Here is a 10648-nt window from a genome sequence, read left to right as displayed (position 1 = left end):
TGTTAAAACAAATGGAGTCATTTGTGTCAACTTGTGATCCTGTCTAAATAGAGCCAGGGAAAGCCATGAAGGATTCTCATGGACATGTGCCTGATACAAAAAAACTGTCACAAGGACTCTCCTAGAACCTTGCATAAGCCATTTCAAACTTACACAAAAAATACTGCGTCCAACCATGGATTGATGCAACCTTTGTTAATGATCTTAGTAGCCAGGATTAACTGTCCCCAATTTATGTAATCCCTTTTTTTCTTTTAAAAATGCCTGCTTTCCCTTACTTTGTCTGTAAGTCACTATGCAAGCACATTCCACACTGCAATGCTCAATGCTGACTATTTTTTTAGTCTCTCCGTCTATTAGGGGACGACACAGGCTTCTAGCCTAAGTCTGAACTTAGGTTTTAAAAAAAAAATGTTTAACCACATAGACATCTTACTAAAATAAATATATGAAACTAAAAGTGACTAAAGGATTTATTACCTGAGTAACGGGGAGTGGGGGAGGGGAGATATCTTATGGGAGTCCCCTGCAAGAGGACATCCAAGATAGGGACAAAAAGCTAAGACAGTGGGTTTACTGGAGCAGTCATGAGGAAAAATAAAGTTCCTGGTTTATAACTCTACTGAGCTCTTCTAACATGTTACACTGTTTTGACAATTAAGCAAAAATTTAATTTCACTTTATACAACTTGGTATCGTTTATTTATCACTCTCAACAAATTTAATTTTCAAGGATAGTTGCTATTACCAAAGATACTTTGAAAGTTTTACTGGAAGTCTAAAAACAGGAATGCTCCAAACACCTGTAAACACATTTATTTTATTTCCAGAGTGTGTGCGCTCAATGGAGGAAGGGTGGAGAGAAGCACCCCCGAATGAGGGATGATCATAGCAATTGCTTTCCTTCCACTTCTCTATCCCATCAGGATTTTAAGCATGTGCACATATGTACCTAGCATTTTTTTCAAACCACTGGGGGTAGAATTTGAACCAGTTAGCCACGTGGGATCTGGCTCCCTAAGTACAGCACTTAAGTGCTGCGCTATACTACAGGATTGGCCCACTGTACTTTTTAAAGTGATTATTCTTACTATAACAGTATTCATTCACCTCTATTTTTTATAGATATTGCTAACTAAAATACTTCAGAATTGAAAAAATTAGAGTCAAGATAAAATCTGCTTACATTTTTAGTTATATCTCTTTTCAGACAGTCCAAACGAAAATAAACTAACATATGATGCTAGTTACCAAAAGGAAAAGAAATATTGTTCATGGTCTTTCATTCATTTCATCAATTAGGACACATAAGGCAGCATCTTTTTCTATAATCTGGTCTCTCCTATGACCTGAATTTTCCCTTTGTTGTTCATTCTGTCCAGTGCAATTGTTACTATCATCAGCATCCATTGGTTCAGTTTTCACTCTCAAGCCTGCTTCAGAATGGGGCAAATCATCAGGCAAAGAAGCCAAGCAATTTTGAATCATCTCAATTACTCTTTCCAGGTGTTTCTGAAACCTCTCAGCTGTTTCAAGTCGTTGACGTTTCTGGACCTCCATCATAACTCTCAAGGTCTCTCTCGCTTGATGGGGTCGGTATTCATTTATAAGATGATGCACATGTACAAAAAGCAGCTTAAGATCTTCTAATTTCTCTTCTCGTTTTATACTCCCAGGGCTTCTTATCAATATATCTAAAAGGTCTAAAAAATTAATAAGGATGGACATATTGAGTTTTCTCAGTTCTTTCTTGTGATCAAACTGCATAGGATGAAGCCGTTCAATGCCCTGGCTTTCCAAAGGACGGATAATAAGATCATCACATTGGAACTGGTTGCCAAACATCATGTAACTGTCTTTTATTGGAGGGGGCGGCTTGGGGGCTAAACCTTCCTGAATATTTTCATCTGTATATTCTTTGATGTACTGCATTGGAGGTGGTGGAAGTGCACTCACTTGCTGTGGTTCACCCATTGTAGAAGGTCAAAAACCTACAGAAACAGATCAAAAATTTTAGAGCTATAAAACAAACCCACCACATTGAATGACTACTGTATACATTTTTCCTCTTTTTCTAGCAGTTCAGGACCCACAACAAGATGATCTTCTTAGTTTTTAAAATTAATATTTAAGCAGGAAAGACTTTTCTAATGAGGTGTTACAGTCTCAACTATTCACATACATGTCCTTAGGACTTTTTTTTTTAAGATTTTTGCCACAAGGTGCTTGTTCTTGCCAGAGACTGAGAGGGAAAATAAGAAATCACCTCTGTAGTCTCAGGATTTTGGACAGGTTCACACATATACCTGATGTATTTTTCAAGTTGTTGGGTCCAAGAGACCATACACCGAGTCAGCCATGTGGGATCCAGTGCCTTAATCACCATGCCACTTACTGGCCCTCTCCTTATTACTTTAATACTTTTATCAGCATAGAAAACATGCTTTCCTATCTTCATCTATAAAGAACAACTTTTGGATTCTACACTCACCAGTTATACCCTTTTTTCTACAAATCTTCTCATAACCAAACTATATGCTATCTCCCAATCTCATTTATAATTCCTTTTGTTTTATTATAGTTTCCAAAAGCAATCACTTACTTGTAACTCCAATAAACACTGTAACAATGTTAACATGAAATTTCAGATACCAGGTATTATCCAATGTTGCCAAATGAATAATCCAATTCCATACATTTTTTTCCTGAAGTGTACTCTATAATTTTATATGGATAGATTAACTTTTCTACATCTACTACAGAAATTTGAAACCTAATTCAAGCCTGGTATCTTCTATAGCCTCTATTTATTCTACTTTAAGCTTAGATATATCTTCCAATGAGAAGACTCTCAAGTGTTTTTACATTTATTTATTTTTAAATTTGCTATAGGGCATGTATGCTCACCTGAGATGAACGGTGAGGAAGTGAGAAAGTACTCCTGGGTGGAGGTGACCACATTCTAACCTTGTCCATTCTCACCTTGGGATTTTGGGCACACATGCACCCAGCATGTTTTTCAAACCACTGGGTCTAAGATTCGAACCACATAGTCAGCCACCAGGGATTCAGCTGCCTTTACCAACACACAATGTGGCTGGTTCATCCAGTATTCTTTTAGACTGATTTTATCCAAGTTTCAGGATAATAACACCTCCAGCATTAGGTGGTGATGCAAGCAGTATTACACTTGGAATTTGCAAGGTACTGAGGACAGCTGTAGGGCAGCACTGAGTTTCCACAAGCCACAATGGTATAGCCGAGAGTCAAGGGGTAGTAGTCTTGGACAGCATGAATTGTGATTATATCAACTCATGATTCACTCATTTTTCTCCAATCTGTCTATAATCTCCTACCACTTGCAAGAACTGCTTATCAAAATTATCAAGAATCACCACAGGGTCAAATTGAATGGATATTTTTCTATGTTCACCTTAATCTTTCTTCCTTCCCCACACGCCCTCCTCTTTCCTTAGCTTCTGTGACTCGAAAATTCCTGTTCTCATGCTACCTCACTAGCCATTCCCTCAGACTCCCTAACTGCCTTGCCACTTATTCATTATCTCAAACTTTAAGGTCGCTGTGCATTAGAACATATAACCTAATGGACCGTCGTAACTTCAAATAAGTCATCATTCAATAAATATTAGTTCATCGGTAAAGTCATGACCTATTTTCCTATGCAAAAATGTGTCACAACTTTCTCAATGGTCCAATATTATAACTCCTCATATATGGCAGGTTCTGGATTCCGACAGAGGTGTTCTCTGCTTCTTGAGAGAACATCTCATTTTCTGAAGCAGGTCCTCTTCTATTCTAGCACAGAAGGGAAGCCTTGGGGGGGTGAAGTGCCTCCTACTCACTACAGCTCTCACAGTAGAAGCCACCATCATATTCACTGAATAATTCCCTTAGGTGCTAGTCCAGTAGCACCCAAGATAGTATGGAGAAATTTTCATATATAACTGATGGAAAGGCAAAGTATATATGTATCTGAAACTTAAGTCTAGCATTATCAAAATCTAAAATGTTGATATACTTTGAACCAACAATTTTACTTCAAGAAATTTATCCCATAAAAATACTGGTGCAAGCATGAAGAAAAAAGGGGTGTAGTGTGTTTATAAATACTTATATATTGTATCATTTGTAACACACTCATTTTGGTTGCAAATAATTATAATCAATTTTTAACAAAAATTTAGATTTATATAAAAGTTACATGAATACACAAAGAACTATTTTTCCACTCAAATTCTCCAAATGTTAACATCTTCCCTCATTTGCTTTAATGGTTTCTCATTCTATTACCTCTAAATACTTCAGGATATATTCCCAAAGCAGTTTTCTCTTTTTAATATTTTAGTTTTATCTAAACAAATTAGGTTATTTTGAGAAATTTAAGAGGGAAAATATATTTTTTTAATTTGCTATAGGGTGCATGCATTCACCAGAGTTGTGGGGAAGAAGGGGTAGAGACAAAGCACCCACCTAACCTCCCCGACCTCCCCCAACCCCTGGGGCTGGAGGCTGACCATGCCACAAATCCTTCTCCATTCTTCTCTCTGAATTTTGGGCATGCGTACACATGTGCCAGGCATGCTTTTCCAAGCTGAAGATCCAAGACTCAACCTGCAGCTGGCCATGTAGAATCCAAACACCTTAATCACGATGCAACCTGGCTGGTCCAAGAGTGATACTTTTTTAACTGCCAAGAGAGCATGTGTGTTCAATACAGTGGATGGAAGGGTGGAGTAGAAAGCATCAGCCTCTCAAAGGGCATGGTCTCTGCTACAATCCCTATTTCACTACCCTGTTGAGATTTGCACATGCACTTGGAGTGTTTTTTCAAGCAGTCTGGCTGGGATTCCAAGCACAGTCAGGCATGTGGAACCTGGCTCCCTTAACCAATGCATGTCAGTTGATCTAATGTTCTCATATAACCACAATGCAATTATGAATATCAAGATTAAAATTAGCCATACCTCGAAATGAAATCTTAGCCCATGTTTCACCCCACTCAAGCCCATTCTGGTTGAAAGCTGTTTTGTGCTTCCCTATAACATATGCATCGTCTATTTAAAGTGTCATTTTCCAAAGACCAACTACAGTACAAGTACTATTATTTTCTCTTATGTAATCTTCGTAACAATTCTATAAATTAAGTATTCTATGGATACTTCATAACAATTCTATGAATTAAGGATCAACTTCATTTAAGAGTTGAGGAGCCCAACTCCCAATGAGTGCAAGTTTTCACATCAGATCGACGGAACAGTAAATGGTACATGGGAATTCTTAACCCAAGTTCTTTTAGCTCCAAAGTACAAGCTCTCACTATTCCATCACGTCTCACTGTACAGGGAGAACGTGACATATTACCGAAGTTAGGTTTATCACTTCTCCAGGCTCTACTGAACTTCTCAAAGGCAGAGGAGGTCTAAATGTGGGAAGACCAGCACCAAACAGTCGCGACTTTTAACTCGAGATCATCTTCTAGTGTTTGCGGGGGCGGGGGAAGGAGGGGCGGGCATACTCTCACCAAAATAAATTAAAAAACCACGTTTCACAGCCCCACCTACAAATTATTTTTGTCTACTGAGAAGCGCTTCAGATAAATCTGAAGGTTGGGCTTGAGATACACCGCCGCTTTCCCTCACCACCTCCAATTAATTCAGCTAATTTCATACTTGCTCCTGAAACAGTGCAGGTACGGTAAGTCTCGTTGACAAAGGGCCGAAGAGATCAAGGCCGACTCGCCAAGGCCACGCAGCCTACTAAAGCTGTGGCGCGGCGCCTCGGCCCCGGTCTCCAGTCTGGGTGAAGGTTGGGCTTGAGATACACCGCCGCTTTCCCTCACCACCTCCAATTAATTCAGCTAATTTCATACTTGCTCCTGAAACAGTGCAGGTACGGTAAGTCTCGTTGACAAAGGGCCGAAGAGATCAAGGCCGACTCGCCAAGGCCACGCAGCCTACTAAAGCTGTGGCGCGGCGCCTCGGCCCCGGTCTCCAGTCTGGGTCGGCGTTCCCAAACGAAGGAGCCCGGCGCCGGCCGCTCCGCTCGGCTGTCGGCGCGGGACGGTGGGAAGGCCTCGCTCTTCCCGGGACGCGGGAGAAGACCGAACGCCCAAGGAGCCCGGACCTCGCCAGGCCTCTCATTCCCAGCGCAGTACCGAGGAAGCCGAGCGGTCCGGAAGGAGAAAGGTGCGCACACGGGAACCCCAGACCGTTGCAGCCCTCTCACCTCAGCTTTCCGTCTACACTGGTAAACGCCTCCGCCGCCTCAGCTGAATTCCGAGTTCCGGTTGCCTTCTACAGGAAGAGGCCACAGGCACGATCCTTTGATTGGGTAGAATAGCTGTCCTTTAACCGAAGCTCTAGTCCCGCCTCAGACAGGTAGTTAGCTATTGCGCCTGCGCACATCTCCTACCCCGCGGCTGCTTCTCTTGTATAGAAGCCTGCGAGGTACCCAATGTATCGCGATGCAGTTTGGTTTCGGGGTGTTGGCCGTCCTTTAGCTCCGTTTCTGTTTTTATTTTTAACTTTTTTATTTTCACGTTTTTAACCCTTAAGAAGGTTATCTATGTGCCTTCTAAAAAAATAGAAAATAGAAGTGGGGCCAGCAAGTGCGTCGTAATTAAGACGCTGGACTCCCACATGGGTAACCGGGTTCGAGTCCAGAACCTGGCACCTTGCTTTCTCACTTTTCCTCTCTCTCTCTCTCTGGTGAGCACACATGGCTATAGCAAATTAATAAATTATTTAATTTAATTCAGTAAATATTTTTAAAATAAAGAAAATAGGGATAAGCAGATATTTTAAAACTGAATCAATTCTAACCTCACTGTCGAAAGTCACATTTAAAAATTTTATTGGAATGTATGTGCTTCTTATATATTTTTTAAATCTGGAAACATCTGTGAACATGATTTAAAACTAGTAATGTATTCAGAATCTCCATTTTCTCACTATCCTCTCACTTTTATTTTTCTTTGGAATTAAAAAATGTCGTAAGAATTCCAGGCATGGGGACCAGCAGGTGGCATGGTGGTTAAGGTACTGGATACTCCCACATGGCCGACCATGGTTTGAGTCCTGAATCTGGTGGCTTGCTTTCTCACTTCCTCTCTCTCTCTCTCACTCTCACCTTCTGTCTCTCTCTGGTCAAATTTAAAAATAAAAGAATGAATAAATAAAATAAATAATTTTTTAAAAAAGTTCCAGGCAACAGATTGCCAAATTAAAATATCAGACGTAAGTTTGTCTCTTTGTGGTTATTTTCACAAGAGGTAGCACAAATTTCTAAATCTGTGGGATTCTTACATGCAAGAAGCATCTTGCACATAAATGAGATTATTATTATTATTATTATTATTTTGCTATAGGGCACACGTGCTAGCTGTAGAGACAGAGAGAGCCAAAAGGACAGAAAAATCACCCCCTGGGGGATGGCCATGCCACAATCCCTTTTCCTCTATTTTTATCTTGGGATTTTGGATGCACATGCACCTGGCGTGAGTTTGAAGTCATCAGGTCCAGGACTTGAACCATGTTTGACTACATGGGAGTTCAGCAACATAACCATTACACCGTCTGCTGGTCCCTCAATGAGATTATTATTCTGACAAAAGTTCTCAACTTTACATCTTTAAAAATAAGATTCTTGGGGGCTAGTAGGTGATATAGTGTTTAGGTGCTGGACTCCTACATGGCCCATCACAGTTTGAGTCCTGGACCTGGTGGCTTGAAACTCACTCCTGGCGTATGTGCATGCATGCCCAAAATCCTGAGAGGAGAATTGAAGAGAAGGGGTTGTGGTGCAGCCATCCCCCTGGTGGATGATTTCCCACTTTCTCTCTCTATCTGTCCCTCCAGTGAGTAAACACGTGCAAATGTTTTGGAGTACACACCCCCTAGAACTAAAAAAAAAAAAAAACACTTGTCAAAAAATAAATAAATAATATTCCTTTATGTTATTTAAAGAAAATTATAGAGAATTCCAAACATACATAAAAGTAGAGAGAATAACACATTTGTCACCCAACTTGAACAATGATCTATCCATAGATATTTTAATCTCTGTTTCAAGGTACACTGGAAGCAACCCCCTCAATGGGGCATAATAACACCATAAACCTTTTTTCTCCTCCATTCTTCCTTTGTCTCACTCAAGCTACTGGCCAGGATTTGAACTGCAGTTGACCATTGGAACTCAGATTCCTTAGCCATTGCACTGTGGGGCTGGCCCTGGCTGATGTATTTTTTTAGTTACTTTTTTTTTTTTAAGAGATTTTTGCTATTGGTTGTGTGTGTTTGCTGGAGAGATGGAAACAGAGAAACAAAAAGTGAGAGATCCCCCCCCCCCCCCAGAGAGGATGGCCATGCTGCAATCCCTTCTCTATTTTCCTCTTGGGATTTTGGGTATGCACACACACACACACACATGTGACCAGCATGAGTTTTAAGCTTCTGGGTTCGGGATTTGAACTTGGTTGACTACATGGGAGTCCAGTAACAGACCATTACAGCATCTGCTAGTCCCTTAGTTACCTATTAATGTACGGGTTTCTTTCCCCAATTCAGTTTTCACCCACGTCTGTTTATTTGTTTAAGAAATCAACCCACTTTTGAGCATACACCAGTCAGGCTTTTCTCCTCCCCATATGAGCATATGTCCTACAGTAGTGACTTCTAATAGCATTCTCAAGCCATTTGGCGCCGACTATCAATAGCATTTGGCACAATCATTTGGATTGTCCCAGGCCTCATTCTAGAACCTCTTCTCAGTCAACCACCCAGGTAATAACATCCAGGTAATATAGAAGCCCTGGAACATTCTCTGCTCTGCACTTTAAACCCCTGTATCCAATGATACTGAATACCTTTACTAGATTGCACTTCATAGTTGGAAAGGCTTACATCTAAGGAGTCATCTTTTCTTCCTTCTACTCCCAATTCTCTATCAAAACTGCCAAACCTTACTTCTATATGACTTCCATTTATTTTTTTAAGATTTATTTATTTAACTCCATATATTATTATTATTATTTAATTTGACAGAGAGAGAGAAAAGGAAAGTGAGAAAGCTAGTTGCCAGGCCCAGGATTCAAACCACAATTGGCCATGCGGGACTCCAGCACCTTTAACCACCATGTCACTTGCCAGCCCCTACAACTTCCATTTAAAAATGAGTAAGTAGGGGCCAGAAGATAGCATGGTGGTTAAGGCAGCTGGCTCCAACATGATCAATTATGTAGTTCAAGGCCCCCACCCAGAGGCTCGAATAACACACGGGACACATGTGCATGCTTGCCGGAAATCCTGAGAGGAAAGTGAAAGAGAAGGGATTGCAGCATGGCTACCCACCCTGGTGGTGGCTGAAGAGGCAGACACTTTCTCATTTTCCCTCTTTCTTTGTTTCTGTCTCTGTCTTTGATGACTACCCATACTCTATATCAAAAAATAAACAAATAAGCAAACATAAAAAGAGTAAATAAAATTCCCAATATGATTAATTTCCACCATCCCCACTGTTATGGTGCCATTATTGCTCACCTGGACTTCTGCAATAGACTCTTTTTTTTTTAACAATGTATATAATGTAATTACATTTTTTTAAGAATTATTTTCATTTAATTTTATTTATATATTTATTTATTTATTTTAATTTGACCAGAGAGGGACAGAGAGAGAAAGTGAGAAGGCAAGCTGCCAGGTCTGGGACTCGAACCACAGTCAGCCATGTGGGAGTCCACTGCCCTTAGCCACCATGCCACCTGCCAGCCCCGTGCAACATTCTCTTAACTAGTTTCTTTGCTTCCACTTGGGTCCTCTTGTAGTTTATTTACCACGTTACACAGCTGATCTTTTGCAGCTCTGGTAGTGCAATGGAGGCTCAATGCTCTATGACACTGAGACCGTCGGGAAAAGTCACAGGATTGGGTCCTGAGATCTCTCTGTGCACAAGGCGCATGCACATGCATGCCCGTGATCCCAGCTGGATGAGGCTGGGGCTTGGATGGCCTGTGAGGACCCTCTTGGAGGGCTTGTTACTCTTTCTTTGGTGAAATTCTACATGATAACGTAAATGTAGATTTTAACAGTAACAGCTACAAAAGATAATTGAAAGAGCTTACCCACCTTCATCATGACCGTATTGCCTGGCAAGTACTTTCTTACTCCCCTACCCCACCTCACTCTCTGTTCCTCTGATGTATGTATATGTGCATGTGAATACACACACCTTGTAGTAAAGTTCTTAAAAAAAAAAAAAAGACTAGGGAAAATGGTGTGTAGTAAACATTTATTTGTATACTCTAAATGGAAAGTTTATTGCTTAAATAAAAAATACACTCATTCAACAGCTTAATAAAAAATACACTCATGGGAACCAGCAGTTAGCGTAATGGCTATGTCGTTGGACTCCCACGTAGTCGACTGCGGTTCGTGTCTCGGACCCGGTGGCTTAAATCTCATGCCGGGCGCGTGTGCGTGCGTGCCCAAGATCCCGAGAGGAGAATGGAGAAGGGATTGCGGCGTGACCATCCCCCCTGGGGGGTGATTTCTCGCTTTCTGTCTCTATGTCTCTGTCTGTCTGGCGAGCACACGCGCCCTATAACGAAAACCTCTCCAAAAAAAAATACACT

The 10648-nt window shown here is 40.9% G+C and overlaps 1 protein-coding gene across 3 annotated transcripts; it reads right to left on the bottom strand.

Moving 5' to 3' along the window:
- Positions 1 to 804: 804 nt before the first annotated feature.
- On the bottom strand, positions 805 to 6330 carry MED7 (mediator complex subunit 7). Of its 3 annotated transcripts, none has more exons than XM_006165086.2 (2): positions 6247 to 6330; positions 805 to 1991 (listed from the first exon to the last, which is right to left on the bottom strand). In XM_006165086.2, exon 2 carries the CDS (start codon positions 1972 to 1974, stop codon positions 1273 to 1275), a length of 702 nt encoding a protein of 233 aa, XP_006165148.1. In that variant the 5' UTR covers positions 1975 to 1991; positions 6247 to 6330; the 3' UTR covers positions 805 to 1272. The 3 variants fall into 3 exon arrangements, with proteins under 3 accessions (XP_006165148.1, XP_006165147.1, XP_006165149.1); XM_006165085.3 differs by having other exon boundaries at positions 6176 to 6283; XM_006165087.2 differs by lacking the exon at positions 6247 to 6330 and adding an exon at positions 5691 to 5814.
- Between the last annotated feature and the right edge of the window lie 4318 nt (positions 6331 to 10648).

This window comes from Tupaia chinensis, unplaced genomic scaffold (genome assembly GCF_000334495.1).
Source record: "Tupaia chinensis unplaced genomic scaffold, TupChi_1.0 Scaffold143796_1, whole genome shotgun sequence".
Lineage (NCBI taxonomy): Eukaryota > Metazoa > Chordata > Mammalia > Scandentia > Tupaiidae > Tupaia > Tupaia belangeri.
This window is presented reverse-complemented; position numbering and strand designations above follow the sequence as displayed.